Here is a 27,366-nt window from a genome sequence, read left to right on the forward strand (position 1 = left end):
TTCCGCCCACACTTGAACATAACTTTTTTGCTGAGCCACATCTCCCTACCCCTAACCGCTATGCTATTGTTTTAAACTGTTTGTATTTGTTCAACTAATTCGCCATTTTTCCCCCCTCCCATTCCAGATCACCAGATTTGAAACTCATCGAACTGGTGTGGCATGAGCTGAAGGATCATATAAGAAAGGTTGTTAAACCGTCCAAAAAGGAATAATGAGTTTCTGGAACAACATATTGACTGTACAAAGATGCAACAACTATATAGACTATATTAGCTGCATTTTGCCCGTTCTTTTAGAGCGTAATGGGAATGCCACTGGCATGTAGTAAGGAACAGTACTGTGCTGTAGTAAGGAAAGTACAGGTACAGTAAGTATAGTACAGGTAAGTATGGTACTGACAATAACCTGATTACATGTTGGCCTTCTATTAAAGGTAATTGAACGTTAACCATTTTATGTCTGCGCTTACTCTCCACTTTATATATACTTAATTATATACAGAACTTTATGTATAGTATTTGTATTAGAAGTGTGTACTACCTATTGTATTTCAAAATTCATTATAGTTTACATGTACAGCAAGTTATACTGTAGTTTATTCATTTTGTGTGGCTTTCAGTAGTGTTAACCAGTCAAGGCCTTCAATTCACTACTCCTGCAGCCATTTTTTTTCCTTTCACAGATGCAACACTTCTGGGTGGGAGGGGGGAGAAATGTCCAAGTACAATTGTATTGTGTGCATAATAACAGTCAATAGTTTGTCCTAATCCCCCCTCTCAATGACAAAAGGTTGTTTACACCTGCTGAGGTGACTCAGCTAAACCCCATGGGATTAAAAACCAGATTAGCTGAAAACGGAAACATTAGTACAGGTGTGTTTTTGTGTTTGGATGTCCTATTGAGAGTGGATGATGGGGTGGGGGGGCAGTGCGACCAAAATGTTTCATCTTGGTGTACATAATGCTGTGATGAGCCTGCAGGATTAAAGTTGAAAGAAATTATTTGAACGGTTGTAAAATACAATAAAAGTTATGACCTTCATACTGTACAATGTGTGTGTGTGATATTTCCATAAACAGTATGATACTGTAAGCAGACCAAGCCTACCCAAAGTTGAAGATATTGAATAGAATTCCCACACACACCCTCAAAAAAATATGACAGTATGCCACCTCATAGGGAAATAAAAATATAGTGATTTTATAAATGAAAAAATTGATAAAATATGAGTAAAAATGTATACTGTAACATAAAGTTTTCCTTAAAATCACTCATCTATTAAGGCCTGGTCGAGAAAAACCATAAATACTTCATTTTTTTTTTTGTGGACTTGAAAATCCCATTGGCAGTGAAGGTATTGAATAGAAATCCCCCACCTCCCACCCCCCAAACTTCATTAATATTTAAAAATTTTTTTTTTTTAATTTTTCTGGATTTCTTGCCCGAGTAAATTACACCTGCAATGCCCAATAAAATAATAAAGTTGTAATTTGAACAATGTTGAAATTGAGAAAATATTTAAAAAAGCATTACATAAAGTGTTTTTCAAATCACTCGTTTATGAATCCCTTCTAGAAAAAAAAAAAGATATGCCTTTTTTAAAAAAAAATTATTTGACTGGAAATTCACATTGGCAACAAAGTCATTCTAGCCAAATTACAGTGCAGGTCTTCTTATTAGCCATGCACGACCCGAAGCATACGTAATGTGTCTTTCTTTGTGAATGTCCTGGACCGGCCGGGGGAGGTGTTGATAACGAGTCGAATGCCAATGACAAACTATGACAAATCTTCACCTTCCCAATAGTATGTACTTAAGACATGTTCAATGACAAATTAGCACAACCATCATTTAATTATAATACTTTTTTTTTCAATCTTTTTTATTACGTTTACAAGGATATACACATTTTTACATTACATTCCTCACCGGCGGTTTGAGACAAATTACCGTTAGTAGTGTTCACTTCACAAACTGATAATCAACATTTTTCTTCTCTATGTTTAGATTCTATGTACATTGAGTGGTTTGAAATTCTGTATGTGTTTATTTTTCACCTGAACCCTCGGTTTCATATGCCTTGTATCAATTTTTGGTTCCTTGTTCAAAGCTTAGAGCAGACAGAAAAGGACAGGAAAGAGAGAAGAGAAAGGAGGGTATGGGAGGTGGGTAGAGAGGGGGAGAAGGGAAGGGGAGGGCGGAGGGGGGAAGGATAATCCATTCAAGATAGTCGAGGAAGAGGGACAGGGACAAATAAGTCCATCCCCCTTCCCCGTCCAGCCCCACCGCCCGCTCGATTTTAGCTCATACACCAAGGCCAAGTGTCTTGATTATTGGGATGGGATTTTTACTTTACTTAGTTTTTGAAAGATTTTTCTAGGTTTGGAGCCATGGTTCCCAAATTTTATAAAAATTGTTCTGTGTTTTGTTTCAGTTGGGCCGTTAGCTTTTCCATAGTCATAACCTCATTTATTCTTTTGATGACAGTTCTTCTGGAGGGAGCATTGGTTTTCTTCCAGGCCGCAGCTATAGAGCATCTTGCAGCTGTTAGAATGTGTGAGACTAGCTGCCCCATGGGGCCCGTGAGGTTCTCTATTGGTTTAGCTAGCAGAAAGGTCAACGAGTCCAACGGAACCCTCAGTTCTGTTACGTCTTGTATTATTTTTTGGATCACAGTCCAGAAGTTCTGAATCCGTGGGCACGTCCACCAAATGTGAGTCATATTTCCTCTCAGGCCACACCCTCTCCAGCATAGATCAGGCATTCCTGGGAAGATCTGGCTCAGGTTACTAGGAGTGAGGTACCATTGAAATAGAATTTTGTAAATGTTTTCCTTTGTTATCATACAAATTGAGGTTTGAGCTGCCGATTCCCAGATTTTCTCCCAGTCCTCCCTATCTATTTCAACGTTGAGATCTTCTGCCCATTTTAACATATAATTATGTGTTTGGGTAGGTATTGAGAATTCGATTCCCACGCATATTCCTGAAATCAGTCCTCTCTGGTAGGTACCTTTTTTGCAGTACATTTCACATTTTGATAACTTTGGAAACCTTGCGTTATTGGATATTGTTGAGAGGAAATGTCTAATTTGAAGGAAGTTGAAAAGGTGCAGGTCCTGTGTTAGGTATCTGTCTTTGAGTGCCTGGTAAGACAAGATCTCTCCCTTTTCTACCATGTCCACTGCCATTTTGATATTAAGGCTCTTATATTGGGAGAATTGTTTTTGAGAGCATCCAGGAGGAAATTCTGGATTATTGAATATGGGGGTTAGCTGGGATGGGGAGGGGGTCAATGCAAATTTCCTCTTGTATTTGGACCATATGTTCCACTTGCACCTCATTGATCCTAAGTCAAATCTTCGTGCTTGCGTCTCTTTGGCCTCTTGTGTCCACAGAGCCACAATAAGGGATAGAGGTCTCGCGTAGAGTTTCAATTCCTAACCAGCAACATGATGCTGGGTCATTATTCCATATTACTATTTGTTTTAGTTGGGCCGCTTGATAGTATTTAATATAATTATAATACTTTTAACCAGTTAAAACTGTATAATCAAAATATAAAATAAATGACTTGTTTATTTCAGAGTCCTTTTACTCCTTGCTTGCCTCTGGAAGAAACAGATTTGATGGGCAGTAAATTGGGAATCAACTTGCCATATCAGGTCAGATTTTTTTAAATACTACATTGTTAAGGCTCTTAAGGTATCATTTGATTTTGCGATTTGAGTGAGATGGGCGAAAATTATATAATACAGGAATAGTAAGTAGAAGACATCAGTTCTACATTACACACATCCAAAGCTATTAATGTGAATGAAATTGACAGGAGAGGGAATATGGTCGATTATCTATACTTTAATTCTGAAGACATAGGTTCAAACCCAACAGCAATATTGGGCAAACCAATGGAGTGTTTGAGAATCATTGTAAGAAAGCTGTATTGCTCAATTATTTTTTAATCAATATCAAACTTGTATGTGAACCAGAGGTCATCTTAAGAGGTCATTTACGTCCCTAGCAGAAATGCATCATGGTCATAACATCTGGACAGTTGTAGCCTGCCATTGCCCTGTGATGCAGTTCATGTTTATAATGAGAGTTATATTTATTAACTGATGATGCAAAGGTTATTGCAATCACTGATAACACATAATATCTCGTTATATTACACAGAATATCACAGATTTTCCATGGTGATAAAGCACAATATCACCATTATGGTCCAGCGGGTGCAATAACCTTTACTACATCTGTACTTGCAAAGTAATTCATGTTTTTTATTGCTGGTATTTAAGTTGTAACACACAAAGAAAAGTAAAATCAGTGCCAATAAAATAACAATGCTGCTCAAACCATTGGATTCATAATAAAAAAAAGTTATTTTATTCTCTTAATCAAAAGTGCAGACATTCAGCAAAGAATAGAGGCATTAAGGAAACTTTTTTTTTTACCCCATGGGAATGCTTCTGCATAAAGTTATATCTATAAAATAATTCTGACTACTTCTCCATGGTTATAAATATTTAATTGTTTTTTTTTTATAAATAACCAACATCTTATTTGACTGAAAAAACACGAGTTTGTCCAATATATTTAGGGATACTGTATATTTAAAAAAAAAAAAAATAATTTTCACATTCGACACGTCACATCTTTGGGGCTTAATATAGCTGATTTCATCTGAAATGAGGAAAGGATTTACAACACAAAAAATGCATCAAATTGATTTCTTGACTGTTGCTTATACAGTACTCCGTGGTCGAAATGGCTTAATGTTAGCTATACGGTTGTGCCAGACATAAAATTAAAATCTGAATTTATTACACATTAGGGAGAAAAACGTTTTGACCATATTTTAGAAGTAATGATTCTATATACATGCTTAGGAATCAGAAAGCAAGAGGGGCTTCCAATAACAAATCTATTTTCTTTCAATAGAAAACGGAACAGTTTGTGTGGAACAAAAAGAATTGGTACTGTGAACCTGTAAATAAAATAGTAGTGGTATGTGGACCTGCAAATAAAAAAAACTAGTTGTGCTGTGGACCTGTAAATCAACAAGGAGTTGGACTTGGAAATAAAATGTGGTACTTCTATTTTGTTAATGTTCAGTTCTGGAAATGCACCCAGTTCTCTAGGTGCTGTTTTGCGCATGATCCATGAACTGCATTGCAATTCCTTCTGGTGTTAATGCCTCCTAAAGTGTTTGGCTACTCAACTCCACTGCTGTTTGGCTTTTGTGTCACTTTAGCACAGTGTTTTTCAAGCATCTCCTGAGACCCTGATACAGACCAGTTTTCTGTGGCAATCAACCAATATCCTATTCATACTGTATGAAAACTCAGTGCTTTGCCTAAGTGCAAATGCATTGGTTATTCTTAAAACCTGCTGGTGATCCCCAGGTGAGGTTTGAGAACTAGTACTCCAGCCTAGTAAATAGACAAATAGTATTACAGTCTGGCTAACTAAGAAAGAAAAAAAGATGCTGGCATTTCCATCAACATTTTTTAATATTTTTTTTTTAGATTATTCATGAAATATAAGGATGTTCTTTTGGACTCTGTGTTATAAAAAATAGACTTTCACAGCATGAGTTGAACTTCTTCTTTTTTCCACAATGGTAATTTTTGGGCTTTTATTCCTGTGAGTGAAGATGAGCTTCTAGGAAAACAGGCAATGTATATAAGAAGCTGAAAGTAGGGTGTTCCCCCGTGTGATTCTATTAAATAATGTCAGGAGTCAACAAAATATAACAGAAGTATTCTGAATTGTAGAGTATCCACGAACTTCCCATTCAAACAAAATTAATATCAGTGAAGCAATAGAATACAAAGTAAAGTTAATTTGTATTCAGAGCATCCTTCTCCCCCAGCTTTAAATGAAAATGATGCAATACAGAGCAATAATGAAGGTGACAACACTTCTGATCCTACTATTTTTTGGTGATCTTAAATGACCTTCCATCATGCTCTATAGTCCATCTCCAATCATTACTGTAGTGGGAAATAACTACCGTAGCTTGTTGGTTATTAGCTTGACTTAGAGGGCAACTGGACGTGCATCAAATAAATACACACAATATAACTGATAAGTGTGTCTTGAGATCTCTTTGAAATATATTGGCCCACATTCACTACAGGGTGCTAAGCTTTAGCAGGCTTTAGTGAAACTGGGCCATTGTCTTGAATAGGACAATCTATCAAGACTTCTGTCTTGGCAGTTGGCATTTTCATTCCAGGGCTTTGCATTTAGGATTAGTGATATACAGTAAGATATCTTGCAAAGGCACAGATGTTAAACCCACATTTTACATAGAATCATATCCAATCTACATTCAGTCCGACAAGAGACCTCTAAGAATCATGAAAATAAAATGAAAATCGAATGGTACAGTAGATTGTTTTCAGTGCACATTTATAAAGGGTGATGAGATCCACCAGCCTTGATGGTGCAGAAATGTGAATAACACAATGTGTAACATAATGCACTAGCTAACCGGAACCATTATTAATTCGCTGAAATTTGAGCCAACCACAATATCATGTTGTTATCATATAATTCAAAAAAGTGCCACTCGTGCACTTTATAGTATCAGCATATAAACAATTTGGGAATACTCCGCTTGTTAAGAGCACCAGGCATAAATAATGAGAGGAGAATATAACTTCTGACCCAAAGAGCTTACAATCATCATTTCTAATGCCAGAGTAGTCGTGCAGACTATTAAATAGGTCTCAACTGCAAAGTATGCTATGTGTAATACTCTCAAGACATTAATGAGTGTTTAATGGTGTTTGTATGAAAAGTTTAAACCGAAGGAAAAGTTCAAATAATTATGGTTTATTTTATCGCATGTTCAAGTCCAATGTTTTTTTTAACTTAAAAACATGCTGTGCCATTTGGAAATGCAGTCATAGTTTGATAGAGCAACATTTACACACATGGTCAATTTAAAGAATTAATAAATACAAATTATACATCAATGTTATGTGTAGGTCAAAATGCTGTCATCTTGACATTGGGGGGAGGGAGGGGGCGGGGGATGATTTCCTAAAGTTGAAATCTTGCGGTGATGCCCCAGTTTTCACTCCTAAGCTTCCGCTTCCAATCCTCTTCTTTAAATAATTATTGAAAAAGACTGGTGCCTATCATGGCTGTAGAAACAAGTCTCGGTTAAGGGGCCTCAGTAGTGCATTTTGCTGTCCAGTTACTGCTGCTTCTGTTGTCTGTACGCACAATGACATAGACAGCTTAAAGATATCCCAACCCACAATATAAACGTAATATAAGGTGCTGAAGGAGCAGCTCAGTTGTAATGTTCCTTCCTTTGAAGCAGGTGAACCACATTCAAATCCCAGGGTCAGATCACCTTGTAACATTAGGAAAATCACTTATTCTCCTTTGGCACCAAAATTAGATTGTAAGCTCTACAGGTAAGAGAATCATTGTGCGATGAAGAACAGCAGGTGCGCAAATTTCATCAGGACATGAAAAAAAATTAAAACACAAAATAGTGCAACATTGTTTTTTCAGAGAAATAGACTTTGTATTGTAGACTCTGCAGATTTTACACTCACGTGTTTAACATGATATTCAGGCAGTGTGGTTATTAGAAGTGACCAACTTTAGTTACATCCAGACAGGTACTCCTGATGAAATTTGCGCCCCTGCTGTTCTTCATCATTTGCTGTTTGGATTGGGATCGAGTCCTATCTCAGGAGCTGCACTTTCTAAAGGACAGTATATTTTGTTTCTTTGTTAAAGTGGTGTTATTTGCGCTTATTTTCTTTATCACTAAGAGAATCATGGTGCCTGAGGAACACTATGTACAGAAATGTGTACATTGTCAGCACTATAGAAACAATATTTGAAATCAATATTATTTCTTATTATTAAATATTTTGCATTACCTATTTATTTGTGAGGTATTTGTATTAAGGTAAGGCTACATTTAATACAGGTGCAATCATTCTGTAATAATGAAAGCAATGACCTAGAATATGAATCTTTTTTGCTTGGGGTTAATGTAATAAATATTGTCATTTCTATGTCCCTTCAGGCTTAACCTATTTCCTCATGATGCTCATGCTTTTGCTGATACTACCAAGCAGTGTTGATTAACTTTTGTGCACACGGATGCCTATTAACTCTTCACGTAGTTCTTTCTTTTTCGGTAGCAGCAATCTTTGGCCATGAGAGAATGTCTCTGAAAGACAAGAAGGAATAAAGCAGTTTTACCAATGAAGAACATTATCAATATATCCAGCCAGAGAACTGCTTACTGTAGGCTAAAACATCTGATGTAATTTGCTGCAATACTGTTAAGTTGATTTAGTCAATTCATTTAATGCCCACAGTTTAAATGTTTAAATAAATCTACTTGTTGTTGTTATTAAAGCCAATACTTACCTTTCTCTATTATTAATATCTACTACAGTATGTTAAAGTTTAATTTAGACTGCGGTATATAGTCCGCTTGTATTTAAAAAAAACATGCTCTATTTCTGTTATGTTATCAACTCCTTTGTTGATGTTCAGTCAATTACAAATGTGGTATCCTACTTTATGTATGTAAGCAAATAGACTTAAATCTGGTACAGCACATTTGCACCAATTTTAAAAAAGTTTTTGTGCGCCCAACACTAACCTGGTTGGAATGCACAAAGGTGACCTCAGGATACTTTACAGCATTGTTTACCAACCAGACTACAATTGGTTTTCTGATTTGTCTCTTTCTCTATGAATAAAGGTAGGTGATGGTTGAGTGTGACTGGAGCTCTGTGAATTTTAGTGCTAGTGAGTATATATAGTGTTATATGGTGGCAGGGGGGACGACGACTTTGTGAAGGCTGCAGGTTTCTGTGAGTAGGTTGGTACTGTTTTGTACTGGTTTTGTACCGAACACTACCTCCTCTTCTTGACATGTTTGCTCTATTCAGTGTGGCCACAGTGTAACTGGTTATTGTAACAAGGACAGAGTGTATATGGCTGATAAACTATCCATAGCAACAGAACAAAATAAATAACAGCAGAAAAAAAAATATATATATATATATATATATATATATATATATATATATATATATATATATATATATATATATATATATTATACACATATGTATTACTAATGCACATACTACTGAAATACCTAACACTAAACCTTCATCCCTATCACTAACACTTATTTTAGAAGCTAACGCTAACAATACTACGAACCAACCCTGTCCCTCTGTGTTTCTTTGGCCGTGCTTACAGTGCTATAAGCGCGACGGTAACGCAACGGGTGACATCACCTGTTGCTGTCGCCACCCACGAAAGTTATAATTTAACTTTCGGCGACGTCGCTGGCGACCTGGCCATTGATTGGTTCAGAGGCTGTCACATGTGGCGACAGCCTCTGAAAAATCAAATTTTATCGGCTTCAGGAATTCGCGTTGCTTCCGTCGCTCTGTTGCGTCGCGCTTGCTATAAGCGCACGCGATGGCGGCAATGCTTTTGTTTTCAGGCGACGTGCCATCGCTGTCACTATAAGCACTGCCTTAATCTCTCACTCTAACCATTTGAATTCAAACAGTCATGCTTAACATTTGGAGCTTCTCTTCATTAATATTTGTGATGTCATGCAGTACAACATGACCACACCTCTAGCTTTAGCTGCCATCCTATTCTTTTTCATATGGTTTGTTTTTGCCAACTATATCCTATTAATTGATCTTGTCATTGACACACATCACAAAGTATCTAATGTTAAATGTTATTTTGCTGTAGCTGGGAAATTACCTCATCAGAGCCTGACGAAGTGGGATTTTTTTTTCTAATCAAAGCCGGACTTTGAAAACATTAAATAGGGGTCAGTGAGGTGCAGGGTAATACTTCTGTTGTATTGTATTGTATGTCTTTATTTATATAGCGCCATTAATGTACATAGCGCTTCACAGTAGTAATACATGTGGTAATCAAATAAATAACAGATCATGGGAATAAGTGCTTCAGACATAAAAGTAACATTAAGGAAGAGGAGTCCCTGCCCCGAGCTTACAGTCTAATTGGTAGGTAGGTAGAACGTACAGAGACAGTAGGAGGGAGTTCTGGTAAGTGCGTCTGCAGGGGGCCAAGCTTAATGTTTCATGTGTTCAGAATATCCACAGTGCTATTCATATGCTTCTTTAAGCAAGTGTGTCTTAAGGTGGGTCTTAAAGGTGGATAGAGAGGGTGCTAGTCGGGTACTGAGGGGAAGGGCATTCCATAGGTGTGGGCAGTCAGTGAAAAAGGTTTAAGCCGGTGCGTGTTTGTCTGTGTCTGTGTCTGTGTCTGTCTGTATGTATATATATGTGTGTGTGTGTGTGTGTGTGTAATATATATATATATATATATATATATATATCACATTAGCTTTTTTTAGTTGAAAGTTCTTATAGTTGTGTTGAACCCGGATAACCAAAAATGTATTACTGGTTCTGATACCTTTTAGTGGACCAACATGAGTGCTTCATAGATAAAATTATAGTGTACAAAGCTTTCTCAATCTCAAGTGTCTCTTCTGCAATTAATCTACAAATTAGCTTCTAGGACCATAGAAATCCATTTGATCTAAAGAAACTTTTGTGGTACAAAATGAAAATGAAAACAGTATCTATTGGAGGCTTTAATGTTGCCTTAAAAGGTATTAAATCCTACAGCAATCTAGTTTTGTCCAAAGCCAAGTCAACTATCCTGGCACACAATGCATCTTACTATGTGAACGTCAAACATAGAGGAAATGGTGAACCGCGGTCACAGCAACTCCAACAGCCAATGCATTGAAAAAAGTAAAAAACTTTATTGATGACTAACAGTGAACATAAGGAACAATACACTTTGATGCGTTTCGTCCAATGATGGACTTTTTCAAAGAGTGATTACCCATGCATACTAACGAACCTTATATAGGGCATGACGTGTCAAATTAATTATTCAATCACAGGGATGGACCTTCCCCTTCACCTGCAAACCAATTAAACCATTTGAATCAATTCCACGTCACCCCATATATACAAGGGCCGGTACATGCAACAAACACCACACAATACACAAATATATATTCTAAGATAAGAATAAGGAAAGAAAAATGGTTTAAAAACATAATGTTAAAAACAAGAAAACTGAATGCTCACATAATTATTACAAAAAATAATAAATAATATAATAAATGTAGATACTAAGCACAAACATTAATTATTTAAATCAATTTAGTATGAATAATAGTAATTCATTTAAAGATAGCGCAATTGTGAATATTATTTAAGGGCACATACATAGAAGATATAGGAACTTTTTGATGCATATAAAAAAGGTCATACAGATGGTACATACCCAATAACAATCACATAATATATGCTGTTCCAATACTGTAATAATAGTTAATATACACTCTGAACACTCGCCCCACACATGTCAACCCACCAAGAAGTGTTTAAGCTCCAACTCCTGGTTGATGCCAAATGGATGGAGAGTGTTCAAAGTGTATATCCAGTACATTTCTTGTCTATTCAATGTGCCTTCTCTATCACCACCCCTTACATGACGGGGAATATGCTCAATAGCCAAGTATGAAAAATTGTCTATACCACCTCTAGGACACCTAGCAAAGTGTCTAGGCACCGGATGTGATAAATCTTTTCTTTTTATCAGACGAACATGCTCTGCAATTCGCATTTTTAATGGTCTAATAGTTTGTCCGACATATTTCTTATCACATCCATATTGTAGAAGGTATATCGTAAAAGTAGTATTACAATTCAAGAAGGTTTTAATACAGTATTTAGTCTTATTACCGTCAAAAGTTATAAATTTTGTGGTATGTACATATCTGCACATGGAACAATTTCCACATGCAAAAAAAACCCTTAGGTATCCCTCGTATATTAGTATATTCTGAACGAGACTGGAAAAGGCTTGGTGACAAGTGTGAAGCAAGTGTTTTAGCCTTACGGTAGGTAAACTTTGGCCCATTTTTTTACAAATTCAGAGATGTCCTTATCCAGGGACAACGTTTGCCAATGCTTATACACAATATCACATATTAATTTTGATTGACGATTATATGTAGTGATAAACAGTGGACTTACATTGTTGTATCTGGAAAGGGATTTCACATTATCTTTACAATTCTTTGGTATCCTCTTTTTACTTTTCAAGAGTGTTAATCGATCCATAGATTTTGCAGATTCAAACGCTAATTGAACATCAGAATGAGTATACCCTCTGGCTAAAATCTTTCCGACAGTTCCCTGGATTGTACAAGGAAACTATCATTATCAGAGCATAATCTTTTTAACCTTAATAATTTAAGCCTTGGGAATGCTTTTAACTAGCGAACGTGGATGGCAACTCCTAGCTGAGAGTAGGGTATTCCTAGAATTAGGTTTTCTAAAAATGTCTGTTTGGATGGTCATATTATGGTCGATGTACAGGAGTAGGTCTAGGTAATTAATGCAATTAATATTTTGTTCAAATGTGAATCTAATATTAAGATCATTCGTGTTTAATACATTAATAAAAGAAATAAGTGATGCTTCATCGCCGTCCCATATCATTATGAGATCGTCGATGAATCTTTTAAAAAATATAATATTGGAACGAAACAAATTATTACTGTGATATATATATATATTGTGCTTCCCATAAACCCATAAATAAATTTGCATAAGATGGTGCAAAACTTGTGCCCATTGCAGTGCCTAATAACTGTAAATAAAAACGTGAATCAAATAAAAAATAATTGTGAGTTAATAAAAAAGTGATTGATTCTAAAATAAATGTGCAAAGTGTATTGTTCCTGATGTTCACTGTTAGTCATCAATAAAGTTTTTTACTTTTTTCAATGTGTTGGCTGTTGGAGTTGCTGTGACCGCGGTTCACCATATCCTCTATGTTTGACGTTATTTCCGGCTGGAGCATGCCGACACCACGAGCAGCAAAGACAGAAGCTGCAGATATTTCAGCGTCCTGACCAGATTGAAACGGAGTCTGTGAGTACTGACCAGCTGAACTGCTTGTCGCAGGACACAGGGTGGAGGTGAGGCTGACGGACAACGGACCAGTGACTTACCTTGAGGCGCCTCTCCAGGAGGTACCTCTCTGTACTACTACCGGGTAAAAATCCTAGCCCACCACCCTGATGTGTTTCCGGATGGGCTTATATAGCCTTATATTTATAATCTTTTATGAGTGGTGTCTTTCTCCATGATCAATGGACAGTATCTATTATAGCCTGGGTAGAAGCCTCGGAACACCCAGGGGTTAATCCCCATATCTCTCTACTACTATGTGAACGTGTCTAGACACACATGCACTGAAATCAGAAGGAACTTACTTGATGTGAAATGTGAAATTAAATTGATTATTTTCTTTTCTCCTTCATCCAGCTGTCTCCTCCCAAGGCCGTGGGTTCTGGAGAGCACGCAGTCCACATAGATGTCCCAGAAAAGTTGTGCCAGGTCCCAGAACAGAGCCCCATGCTTAAAGTTCTCAGATGACTTTAAGTATATCATGAAGTCCCAGAAGCCAGAGACAGTGTCTGCAATGCGTGGCTTCCTCATCTCCAGCAGGATGGCTGTTGATGAATCCCAGCACTGGGGATCTGCACGGCCCAGGGCAAGCGGGTCAATTTGACCATGGCAAGAGATGGTGTGGATCCCAAATGTTCCCAGGAAGAGCAGAGAACATATTAGTTGCATGCTGTAGTATGTTGTTCTTCTGTTCCCAGTGCTCATACTGTACCACCTCTAAAATACTGCAAATAAAAACAAAATCCTTTAAGATCTTTGATTCTGAAGCAGAAGAATAAGATCCATTAACGGGATGTAGAAGTTTTTCTGTAAGTTTATACATTGCGTTTAAGCATGGGGATGAGAGACACGTTTACTTTGGGACTTTACAACTGGGAAAAAGCAGTATCACAAAAACAAAAGTAGCTTTACAATCATCAATAGTGCTGCTAAATTGGTCAAACTGAACTATATAAACAAGTACCACTGCAGTTTTAATACAATTCTGCTATCTTTTCATGCAGTGCCAGTACACTATTGCATACGTTATGAAGTAGTGCACTTAACTTTCTTAACAGCTCATACATCTGCAGTGAGGATTATTTAAAGACTTGATGGGACATGCACGCACGTATATAGATACTCTTTATCTTTCCCCCATTCACCATCACCCTGATAACTAACCTCTGCCCCACCATCAATAACTCCACAATCTTGTCAACCCCCTAAGCATCCAGTCCCTCACTACGGATCAAATCCGCAAAGCTCCATTAAATCAGGTCTCATAATGTCATGTTACCTAAATCAGGAACAGATGTCATTTTCACCTAAAGTTAACACATATCCACAAAGCTAGTTATATGCAAATACAATGGATGTTCTATAACATTTTAGCATAGGCTTAACACCACATTATTGTTGCATAACCTGCGTTATCGTCCAATAACTTTATGTTGACTACCGTTACTTCTAAACTTGTCCTGAAAACGAAGCCTTTTAAAGAAGGCTATTTGACACCCTCCTAACATCAACAACCCCCAAACTCAATTGGGAACAGCTGTGCGACTGGACCAAACTCCATCCTGAGGCATACTCAATCTCACAATGAGCAGCCAGTTATACCTTTTGTTTCAACTGTACCCCTTTTATTACACCTGTACTCCTTACTCCATCTAATAACTACAGATGCCAGCAGAATACATACCAAGGCAAAAAAGTATAGCAAAAGCCCAATATGACTCTGACAATATTTACAAAATACATAACATCCAGCAAACTTCTGGAAGCAACAATATATTCCAGCCTTCTAGCCATCAACAACCATCTAATATGAAAACTGGATTATAATACTCTGACAGATCCCACAGCAATTGCAAATGCATTCAATGAATACTTTGTGGGGTGTGCTTATTCCCTACTATCAAAGGGCAACCCTAACTACAATCATTAAACTCAATCTGGAGAAACCCCTATAGCCCCACTCCCTCCCAACAGTGCTCATAATTTTACATTTGCTCTAGTATCTGAAAAGGAGATTACACGGACGCTCCTAGCATTGAAATTAAAGAGTCAATGTAGACCTGACCAGGTGCAATCAAAGTTCCTACAACCCAGTGCTCCAGTCATTGCCATGTCACTTACCTCTCTAATCAACCCTATTTTGTCTTCAGGCCATATCCCACAGACCTCTAAAACTTCAGCTGTCTCACATTTTAATCTCGCCTGTCACTGTTAAATACACCCATAATCACATATTATCTCTAACTTTCCAAGAAATGTCTGTAAATTGAATGTATAACCTCTGTTCAGTTAATGTAACCATGTATTGTCATCAGAACTCTGTGCCCAGGAAATACTTGAAAACGAGAGGTAACTCTCAATGTATTATTTCCTGGTAAAACATTTGATAAATAAATAAAATCTAGATTGTAAACTCCCACAAGCATGGCCCTCAGTACCTTTTTGTAATGGTTTGCATTTCTTTGTTCTTATATGTATGTCATCCTCCTTAATGTAAGTACTGGTCCCGCACTGCAGGATTTGTTGATGCTTTATAAATATGCATATACTGTATATATGTACAAGTCTGTAACATAGTTATTAGTCATGGCCACTAGGTGGTGGTATTCCGATTTCAAAACAGGTCCCCTAAACCTGCCATACCCCATAATCACACAGCATACAGTGCTTTTACTGCAGTCTGGGCATTTGGCTAACAACATGCATGCCAGGTACCCATAGTGTCACTTTTTGCTTTCTAAGCAGGAATGACAAGTAGTTGGCATGCTCCATATGTATTTTGTATTCTTATTAGCATCTTTATAATCCCTTCACTGCCAAAAGGACCATCAACCACTATAAAGCAACATTAAGGATCATTTGAAACTGGGTTGACTTCAAAATGAAAATCCATTTAGGACATATTCAAAAAGCCTGTTAACCAGTACATCTTAAGATATATACAATGTTTTTTTACATGCCAAGAGAGATTTCCAGATGTATAAGAGTGTATGCCTCCTAGAAAATATAAAGGTGCGCCTATCACTTTTTTGAGCATTATTATTTGCATCTGGCATGTATGCAGCAGGTTACAGAACACAAGAAATGTCCCATACAGGACACAACTGGTACTACATAGGGATAACATTGGAATAATTATCAGGTCTGATGAATGACTGGGCGCTTACAGTAGCAAGGGGACCACACCATGCTGCCATTAAAGTAGCAGTGTATAATAATGGTAGTAGAATTATAACTCAATATTAACTCTGTCAAATAAATTGGATGATAGAATAACACACATTTACCCTGTCAGTCATTACACTTCTCATATATATATTTATTTTGTTATAATGTACTTGGAAATATAACATAACGTTTCTTTAAAGCTGTTTTTGAAACCATATCTATATGTAACCATTGCATATATTACAGACTGCCTCTATTTATAAACATGCTATCTTGAATCCCTATGTGTAAACAAATATGTTTTTTATTTTATCAATCGGGTAAGGGAGTGCATTGGCACATGTGCTGTATTTACCAAGTCTCTTCACAGTTGGAGCTCTTTAGCAAATATAAAACAATCGGAAACTGAATATTAATTCGTTTGCAACACAGCTACATTGAATCTGTTGCTCCCTTCCATCTCCTAATGGCAACTCATTGGTTAAGGAATACAGTTCATTATATGAGAGGCTGTGCCCTAGAGATTACACTTCATAAACCATATACAGAAATAAATAACACCATCAGATAAAACAGTATCCCCATCCAGGACAGTGTGTGTGTGTGTGTGTGTGTGTGTGTGTGTGTGTGTGTGTGTGTGTGTGTGTGTGTGTGTGTGTGTGTGTGTGTGTGTGTGTGTGTGTGTGTGTGTGTGTGTGTGTGTGTGTGTGTGTGTGTGTGTGTGTGTGTCAGCCTGTAGCTTTATTATGAGACCTAAAATCTCCTCTCTGACATAAGAAAAATATTTTTAAAAGTGTATATACACTGTAATAGGTATGACATTTAATGGGTGTGCAGTACTGTAAGTTGAGGGTTCGTGTACATTAGTCCTATGTCTGTTGTTGAAATATGTTTCTATGTACGTTTGAACACATCAGTGAATACTCGGATATTGATAAGCATGGCGAATCTAGAATTTACTTACAAACACATTGAAAACTTGGATATATTACTATGCTGAACAGAAGTGATATCTATCTACTCAATAAATTAACTTCCAGGATTATATAAGAAGTCTATTTCATGCCACAAATGTGTCCATGCACTTTACTGTGATTTCCAAGCCATGCTGGCAGCATGGAGGTTAAATATTGCTATTGATTAGCCAGGTAATTAAATAATATATCAACAGCACAGAGTTACACCCGTCTTTCTATGTGATTTTAGTTTCCATTTCTATTTGTCCTTATTTTTGATTAAAATAATAATAATAATAATAATAATAATAACAACAACATGAGCTGACCGATCTTAAAATAGATTACCAAATAATTGCTCCACCATAGTCAAATACAACCGCATTTTCTTTCAAATCATTATATTGACTTAAAATATGCCTTGCATATTTATCATATTATTGTTAAAAATGTAAAAAAAATAAGATGTGATTTGTGGAAAACAATAGTAATTTAGCAGTGAGCAATCTGTAATTATATTAGCCATGGTGCAATATAACAACTAAACGTTAATAAACCCATACCCCTAATAGCATTAATTCATACTGTACTTACATGATATTTTTAGGGACTCCTCGTGTTCCTTCAAACATGATATAAAGAGTTGGTCTAATTAAGTTGATAATATATTGTTCTCCTTAAACTGCCCGGATCTCTAGATCTGTATCATCCTTATCTCAAGAACCTACAACTATTAGCGACATCTTAAAACATTTACCTTGAATAATCAAGCAGGGATTTCACAGCGGCAAACTGTTTTGTCGCTGTCCTTAGTGCTGAAATGTTTTCTTACTGTATATTCATCAACCACAGGAGCACACACTCTTCTGCTATCTCATGTATTCCTGTTTCATTCTATATTTCACGTCTCCCTCTTTTTCTTTATCTTCTCTTTAGATTGTACTGATTCCTTCCTTTTCCTAATCCGTGTTACTTTGTGTCCAATTACTTTCCCAACACCCTTAAGGTGCTTCTTGAAGCTCGTTACTACTTTAGTTAGAAGGATAACTGTTCACCTAAGACACCTTTTCGCCACTCCTCTTGCTGCTGTGCTCATATTCTTCATCTTCATGTTTTCTCTTTATTTCATTTGCCCTATCTTTCAATATATTTGTTTTCAACCATTGACTTCAAACACTTCTCCTTTAAATATGTTTCATATCATCAGTGTAAGATTACCTTCCCAATGTCTCCCACTACATCTACATTAACACTGCTTTTTATAGTAAGCAGTGTACAGCTCTCTCTATCACTCTCTATTTCTAATTTACCTTGCTTGTTTCTTTTCTCCCTCTCCTCTCTTCCTCTGCCTCTTCCTTCCTTATATGTTTTAATAGGTCTAATTCTGCTTGCAACTGTTACAATATTTCCAGGAACAGAGAGATACTTTATGGTTTGTCATTTTCACAGCCTTTACCTCCCACCCTCACGACATTGGTTGCCCCCCGTTGGGTTAAACCACTTACCTCTTTCAGTCTGGTTATGTTTCAGGTCAAAAGAGCCCTTCTGACCCCTGGAAAAATCAAACTTCTTATACTCTGCCTTCCTGGATCTCTTTATGATCCAGACTTCAGAAAGCTTCAATTGCTCTTTTTAAGCAGTGGGAGTACTCAGGGCTCCTTTTCACTGTACGTCAAAGCTCGATGGAGAAACCCCCACCCATTTTAAGCAGCAATGTTTTCTTGAGGACTCCAACACACTTTCAATGTTTCCTCTCTCGCACTGTGTTACATACCACAGGCATCATCATCAGCCAGTAAACGCCCCTGTAAAATTCCCACTGGGATTTATTTAATAAACCATTTTTGCTGTGAGCAACAACTTCCTATTAAGCAATCTGCCAGAACAGATCTCTCTAGCTTTTACAATATATTGGGGTACACCAAGATTGCATGCAACTGTACTATATGGGGAGGGGGGGGGTTGTTTCCACCTCTATCTTCTACATGTCCATATCTTTCAAGTAACTTTGTTTTCCAGTTGCTTGTCTATAATTGTCAATATTTATGAGCCTGCTATCTTATCAAATAACAAGTTGTGTGCTATTGAGTGAGTTGATTTTAATTGTCATCACAGACTTAAAGGTGTTCTATAAGAAAAAATGAACATCGTTTGTAATAACCATTGATGCTTTGCTGTGCATGCACATCATGTGAATATTTTCGTCTGTGCATCAACTTTATACGTGTTTGTACTAACACCTCCTTAAACAATTGTTTGATTGCATTAAGGTCAGTCATTTTGTACATTGTACTCTGTGGCAGCAAGGAGCTAAACAACCTTAACCAGCATTTTGTTACTTTATTTTTTCCCTCTCTTTTTAATGATTGCATTATTTTATTTCCAACAGTGGTCTTAATTTCCACATGGGATTTCCAGTACCAGTGCAGTGTAATATTGGGGACTTACATTCCTGTATTTGAGCTACTAAGCACCCCAATATAACCTCTTCTTCTTAACAATGTATTGAAGAATAGATACATTCCCCTGCTATTAACAGTGATGTGTTCACTGTACATAGGACATATGTATGTATGTACATACACACAAACACTCACTATTATATTAGAATATTAGCTTTTTCATTACATTTAAGAATGATTTTATAATCTAATAAATGTTCTTTGGGATTGGTGACGGCATGATGACCTCAGCAGGTGCATACTGCACCGACACACTTTATTCGAGCAAATACCCGGTATGTACCTGGCAGATACCTGGAATGCGCCACTCCTCACCTCTGACAAGCCCCGTTGCATTTGCCTTCCCAGCCTGGGTTCATGCCTGGCTGATGGGCGGCTTATCTGTTAAATGATAATGATTAGGATTTAATAGGCTGCAATGCTTCGCGTGTCTACCAGATGGCATAAATTCATGAATTGTAATGCAGTATATATATATATACTGTGCAGTATTGCAGCCAGCGGGAATAAAATGCTTCAATCCCTGCTTGGAAAATAACTCAATGCACTCGGGCAGAAAACAGTCACAAACCTCAATACACCCGGGTATACCCGAATTCGTGGGACTAGCCAAGCTCGAATAAAGTGTGTCGCCAGTGTAGTTACAAAATGGTGTTCAGCGAAGAAGATAAGCACGTTATAAAGGGCTTGAGACAGAGCAAGGATTATGGTCCAAAACGCTTATATAAAATGTTTTCTGATAAAGGATGGTAGTTACTGTAGGACTGAAAAAACGAATTAATAAAACAAGGTATCATTCAGGAGTGGGAGCAGCTGGGGGCGTTCTTTTCTTCAGGCGTTTCAGCAGGGGGAGGACATTTTGAACGCACACTTTGAACCATACTTTATAGTAATCTTAGTGTTTCCGATTAGAATACAACAGTTTAACACATTTACGAGCTACAAAGGAGACAATCCTATTTCTCATTTAATGGACATGAACCCCCCGCAGTGTATCTGGTTCTTGTTCACATAATAAAGCGACCTCAATTTAGTTAATGTCAGTTAACTGTCTACATTGTGCTTCTCATATAGTGTTAATCTACATAACAGACCTACAATTGTGCACATGTTCAAGGGGATTGAGCGAGAAATATATAAAGTATGATGAAAAACGAAAAAGGTTCCCTTGTTCACTCAACACGGTTTATATGTATAAACTACATTTGATAAAGGTTCCATTTGGAGCCGAAACATTGAGGAATAAATGTCACCTTTGTAACTTGGAGTACCTGTCCTGTTTTCTCATATCAGATGTGCTGCTTTGCTGACACCTGGACCTATAGCTACACATATGCGAGTACCATGTTTTCTGGACTGATATCTTACTATATATTTGTGAAAGCGTCATATGTTTCTATGTCTGTATGTGTGTCCCTCCCTGTGTCCCTAGCGGCAATCTCATTGGACCTTGGGCCAGGCCAATGAGATTGCTCCCTTGGCCCGCCCGCCCCCGCACACCTCTCATTGGCCTGAGGCGGAGTGACGGGCCAACACATACACACACACACACACACACACACACACACACACACACACACACACACACCCTCCCCCACGCTCTCTGCGGCTCTCCCCTCACATAGGCCGCTCCCCCAGCTGATCATCCCCGAGAGCGCTCCCCACGGCTCTCACCACCCATAGACCACTCCCTCACCCGGCGCTCTCCCTCACCCCCCACCCGCTCGCCCCGCCGCTCTCCCCCCCCCTTACCCGCTCCCCCCCTCTCCCCCCTGCTCTCCCCCCCGCTCACTCCCCGCCCCGCTTATCCCCCCCCCACACACACACAGAGCACGCTCTCTGTGGCTCTCCCCTCACACAGGCCGCTCCCCGTCCCAGAGGCCGTGAGAGGCACAGCACCTCCTCACCGGGGCGTCTCAGCCTCTCCGCGGAGGAGCCCGAGGTGGAGGAGGGCGGCGGCCGGTACCCATAGGAGCAGGAGCGCGGCCGTGTGCAAGGTGAGTAAACGCAGGGGAATGGGTTATTAAACGTGTCCAAGACTCACCCTGCCCTTTGCCCCCTTCCTGCCCCCCCTACCCTCCCTGTCCCCACCTACCCTCCCTGCCCCCCTGCCCACCTGCCCCTTGCCCCCTGCCCTTTGCCCCCTGCCCTCCCTCCCCTTGCCCTTTGCCCCCTGCCCTCCCTCCCCCTGCCCTTTGCCCCCTGCCCTCCCCCTGGCCTTTGCCCCCTGCCCTCCCTCCCCCTGCCCTTTGTCCCCTGCCACTCCCCACCTGCCCCTCCTCCCCCTGCCCCCCCAGTTCTTTGCCCCCTGCCCTTTGCCCCCTGCCCTCCCCTGCCCTTTGCCCCAAGCCGTCCCTCCCCCTGCCCTTTGCCCCCTGCCCTCCCTCCCCCTGGCCTTTGCCCCCTGCCCTTTGTCCCCTGCCACTCTCCACCTGCCCCTCCTCCCCCTGCCCCCCCAGCCCTTTGCCCCCTGCCCCCCCAGCCCTTTGCCCCCTGCCCTTTGCCCCCTGCCCTCCCTCCCCCTGCCCTTTGCCCCCTGCCCTTTGCCCACTGCCCTCCTGCCGCCTGCCCTCCCTCCCCCTGCCCATTGCCCCCTGCCCTCCCTCCCCCTGCCCTTTGCCCCCTGCCCTCCCTCCCCCTGCCCTTTGCCCCCTGCCCTCCCTCCCCCTGCCCTTTGCCCCACCTCCACCTGCCCTTTGCCCCCCTCCCCCTGCCCTTTGCCCCCCCTCCCCCTGCCCTTTGCCCCCCCCTCCCCCTGCCCTTTGCCCCCTGCCCTCCCTCCCCCTGCCTTTTGCCCCCTGCCTTTTGCCCCCTGCCCTTTGCCCCCTGCCCTCCCCTGCCCTTTGCCCCCTGCCGTCCCTCCCCCTGCCCTTTGCCCCCTGCCATCCCTCCCCCTGGCCTTTGCCCCCTGCCCTCCCTCCCCCTGCCCTTTGTCCCCTGCCACTCTCCACCTGCCCCTCCTCCCCCTGCCCCCCCAGCCCTTTGCCCCCTGCCCCCCCAGCCCTTTGCCCCCTGCCCTTTGCCCCCTGCCCTCCCTCCCCCTGCCCTTTGCCCCCTGCCCTCCCTCCCCCTGCCCTTTGCCCTTTGCCCCCTGCCGCATGCCCTCCCTCCCCCTGCCCATTGCCCCCTGCCCTCCCTCCCCCTACCCTTTGCCCCCTGCCCTCCCTCCCCCTGCCCTTTGCCCCCTGCCCTCCCTCCCCCTGCCCTTTGCCCCCTGTCCTCCCTCCCCCTGCCCTTTGCCCCTGCCCTTTGCCCCCTGTACTCCCTCCACCTGCCCCCCCAGCCCTTTGCCCCCTGCCCCCCTAGCCCTTTGCCCCCCGCCCCCCAGCCCTTTGCCCCTCCCTGCCCTTTGCCCCTCCCTGCCCTTTGCCCCACCCCTCCCTCCCCTCCCTGCCCCTCCCTGCAACCCCCCCATGCCCCCACCCCTCCCTGCCCTTTGCCCCCCGCCCCTCCCTGCCCTTTCCTCCCCGCCCCTCCCTGCCCCTCCCTGCCCTTCAAATTGAATGGGACTGCCAGGGACCCCTGCTGTGTTAATCCTATGGGTCATTAGTCAATGCAGAAATGCCTTAAACTTGCCTTAAACTAGCCAGGTTACACCCAGCACATACCCAGAGTGTAACCGGGCTAGTTTAAGGCAAGCTTTAGAATAGTCGTGGTCTTGTCTGTGTGTATATATATGTATATATATATGTATATATATATGTATATATATGTATATATATATATATATATATATATATATATATATATATATATATATATATATATATATTTATTCAACAGCTCGACTTCAGTGATAACTTGCCAAGGTGCTGAAGATATTGAATAGATAAGATACTGGTAGAAAAATCAGCACTCACAGGTCTTTCTGATGAAAGCAAAAATGGGAATTTATTGGATCGAAGTTTCGGTTGTCTCTTGAGAAAGGTCCTGGTCAGGACCTAAACGCCAATCTAATACATTCCCATTTTTGCTGTCATCAAAAAGATGTATATACTAAACTCTGCTCTAGAGCACGGTGGACGTCGGGCCCTGGGCGGCCCTCTCTTATGTCGCTCCATACCATCCCCCCTCCCCCCTCCCTCCCCATCCCTCTCCCCCTCTCTCGCTTCCCTCTTTTTTCCTTTCTCTCTTTTAACTATCCTTACTCCTCTTGAAAAGGAGAGACGGGTGCACATCCATAGACACCCCCCCTCCAGATGGAGAGGAGGGCTTGATACGCTTGGATCCTAACAGGATGGGCAGAAGCTCTACTATTGTCAATTTGTTAAAAAAATTCCCAATGACTTCTGTACCAGCTTGTTGTGATATGATAGGCTGTATCCTACCCTCTGAAAAAAAACAATAAAAAATTTGAAATAAAAAAGATTTATATACATAGATACACATACTATTATGTAATACATAAATAAAAATATAAACATACTAATAACAACAGAGTGTGAGGTCATTTGTTATAGTGCTTATAAACCTTTGAATAGATTGATACTTTAACACATGTAAATTGGACACTTTAGAAAGTAACTTGCAGCTGCCTTGATGGAGTATCTTACAATATCATATAAAAAGTAAATTTCAAGGGTAACCTAGGGCCAGGAACACATAAAATTCATATTATGATCTTACCAAATGCCTCAAGTCCACAGCTACAAATCAGAATGTTGTATCTGCCATATTTCCAGGGCATGTTTGAAGGTTAATGCTGAATATAATTTATGTAAGTATATTATGTTTGTACTTAACCTGTGTGTGTCAGGAGGTGTTAGCAAGTATAGTTCAAACTTATTGGAAATGTGCTTCAGGAAACATATCTAAATAATGTTATCCACAGCCTGCACAAAAATTAGTGTTACTGTGCTTTAGTTTTAAAGAAGTACTAAACTTGTAACCTAGGAGCAACTTAACATTAGCAACACTCTTTTTGCAGTGGGTGAATCAATTTGAATCACAGTGTTAGCTCTACTTGTGACACTGGGCAAGACACTTTCACACTGTCAACCTCAGGCACTACAATTAGATTGTAAAGTTTCAGGGCAGGGATACGTGCATACAACAAAAGACAGGGGTGCCCAATGCTACATCCAATTGACAAAACATATATGGTAATAAGTATAAAGTTAAATACATCAATAATAATATTTTCTTGGTTATTTAGTTAAACCCTTTGGCTACAGCGTCATAAGCCTGCATACCACGTCAAGGTATAACCAAATTTGCAGGTCCTAACACTACACTTTCAACCTTCCCTTTTACCTCTGTATGAGGGGGAACAAACATAGTAGTCCTGTCCATACAGCAAAATGAGAGAACCTCTCAAGTTAAAAAGGTGGGGAGGGGTGAGCTCTTGGAGGAGGGTCCACCTACCTCCAAACAACTGTTGCCAGTTAGAAGTTGAATTAACACACACATTCTCTTTTGCAGTGGGTGAATCCATTTGAATCATAGTGTTAGCTCTACTTGTGACACTGGGCAAAACACTTTCACACCGTCTACCTCAAGCACAACAATTAGACTGTAAGCTTTTCAGGGCAGGGATACGTGCTTACAGATTTCCACGTGTCTTTCTGCCTACACTGTCAGTGCTATTTAAGGATGAAAACATAATTATCATCGTTGAATGCTGGGACACAACTCTAAGGACTTCATTTCAGAAATGCTTATGTACAAAAAAAACCCTCTTTCCTTTACAAATAAACTGTAAATAAAGATATTTGTATTTGTAAATAAAAATTAGTAGTGCTGGGCATTTTTTTTGCTAAAGATTGATTTTGCAGCATAAATTGAAAATATTTGTATTTTACAACTTTCACTAAATTGCCAAAGTTTGAAAAAGATTTTAAAAATAGAAATTGTTGAAAAAACAATAACTAATTTCTCCAATTTTGACAGAGAATTTATTTTTGAAAAATTCAAAGAGATAAAATTTTAATAGAGGCCCATTGGTTATAAACCTCCAAACAGAGCCACTTATCTCTTTCTCCCACTCTCTCTTCCCCAAAAGCCGTGTTTCAGTATCCCTTTCTTTTGGTTAAAAAGTACTATCATATTTTTTGCTATTTTTAGAGCTTTGTAGAAACGTCGATAAAAAAACATGTGGGAACCAAATTTTAGTACTGTAAGTTCACTCATCTTAAAGTGCTACTCTGGGTTTCTAAGTAAAAAATATATAGGTATGTGAGCTATGTGTTCTAAGCTAGGTATAAATAAAAACTATAATTCTAATGTTGAATATGATGTGCACAAATATTAAATGTAAAGTGTATAATTAATAAATAAAAGTAGCTATATTGGTTATAATTAAGTAAACTGTGTATATTCTATATGAAGATGAGTGTCACTAGTGGCAACTGCAGGGCTGGAGTTCAGTTGCTGGAACATGCTTGCAGGAGTCGATAGACAGGCAATGGCCAGTGGTGGGCAGCAGTGGTCAGTGGACAAGCACAGGTCAGAGGCAGACCTCTTCCTCACCATCAATGGGGTCAGGAGGATGAAGGAGCGAAAGGATTTATCCGGAAATGTTTCAACAACGGCATGATCTACGAAACGCGTATTGTGGGATATCTGCAACTGATACACTGCTCCCACAAGGGGAACTTTATCACACAAAAAAATATTTTTTATTTTTGGGACAACGCAGGTTCTGCTCTGTTGGGGTGATCAAGGACGCCATCCTTCATTGTACAGTGCTGTGGAATATGCACCTGACTTAATCCCTGTTAGAGAGAGGCATGGGAGGGTCAGCGGAGAGGGTTTGAGCAGCAGTAAGAAGCTATATAAGACTTTGGCACAGTCTCCATACTGTGGATCCTGAACGTGGTGGTGGGGGTGATATGAGAACAAATACTTTTTTTTACTTTGTACGGTTTTAGATTGTTTTAGATTGTAAGCTTTCAAGAGTAGAGCCCACATTACCTTCTGTATCTGTTTGTACATGTTTATCCTTATTTGTATTTGTATGTCACTATGTTTATGTAATTATCAAACCTTTGTACCCCCATTGTACCGCTCTGTGGAATATGCTGGCGCTTCACAAATTAAGTATGATAACCGTATTATTATTATTTTTTTTTATTATCTTGTTTAAGCCTTTTCTTACTAAAGATTAAATGCACGATTGGCATCCTTGTGCTCTTCTCTTTTCCTCTTAATTTCTAAATAAAAAAACAGCGATGTGGTAAACCCCTGTTTATCATTACATTGATCAGACTCATAAAATGTATTCATCATAATATAATAATAATTTTAAATAATTCTTCCTATTTCTGTATGTAACAGAAAACAAATGTAAAGTCCCAACATAGGGCCATGTTTTCTAAGTGGCATTATAAGGTGTAATGTACCTTAGAGTCCATTTACTGGAATGAGCCATACGGTGTGAACTTCTGGTGCCAGAAGTAGTCTCACAGAGTACAACTGCTTAGTATATATGGCCCAAAGAACTTAAAGATCCCCTTTCCATGTTTGCCATTTTGATTTTGATTGATTTTGTCCTGTAGAAGAGAAGAGAGCCCCACGCCCCCTGGTGGCGCAACTTGGAAAATACCGGTATTTATGTAACTGTTTAACCGGATAAAGGAATCCTCAATCACTACAGCTGCCAGTTCCTGATGTCCCCTGTCAACACTCAGTCATAAAAAGTCACATTAGTCTGGCGATACCCAATAGCCTCATGATCGAGGTAGATCTTATATGAGTAGCCAACATCAATCCTCATGGGAAAACT

At 39.7% G+C, this 27,366-nt stretch overlaps 1 protein-coding gene across 1 annotated transcript; it reads right to left on the reverse strand.

Moving 5' to 3' along the window:
• Positions 1-8,071: 8,071 nt before the first annotated feature.
• Positions 8,072-13,753, reverse strand: FAM237A (family with sequence similarity 237 member A). The gene is given in 2 exon segments (XM_075606764.1): positions 8,072-8,211; positions 13,363-13,753. Coding segments are annotated over 2 exon segments (504 nt in total). The 5' UTR covers positions 13,727-13,753.
• Positions 13,754-27,366: the final 13,613 nt, after the last annotated feature.

The sequence above is a fragment of the Ascaphus truei genome, chromosome 7 (genome assembly GCF_040206685.1).
Source record: "Ascaphus truei isolate aAscTru1 chromosome 7, aAscTru1.hap1, whole genome shotgun sequence".
NCBI lineage: Eukaryota > Metazoa > Chordata > Amphibia > Anura > Ascaphidae > Ascaphus > Ascaphus truei.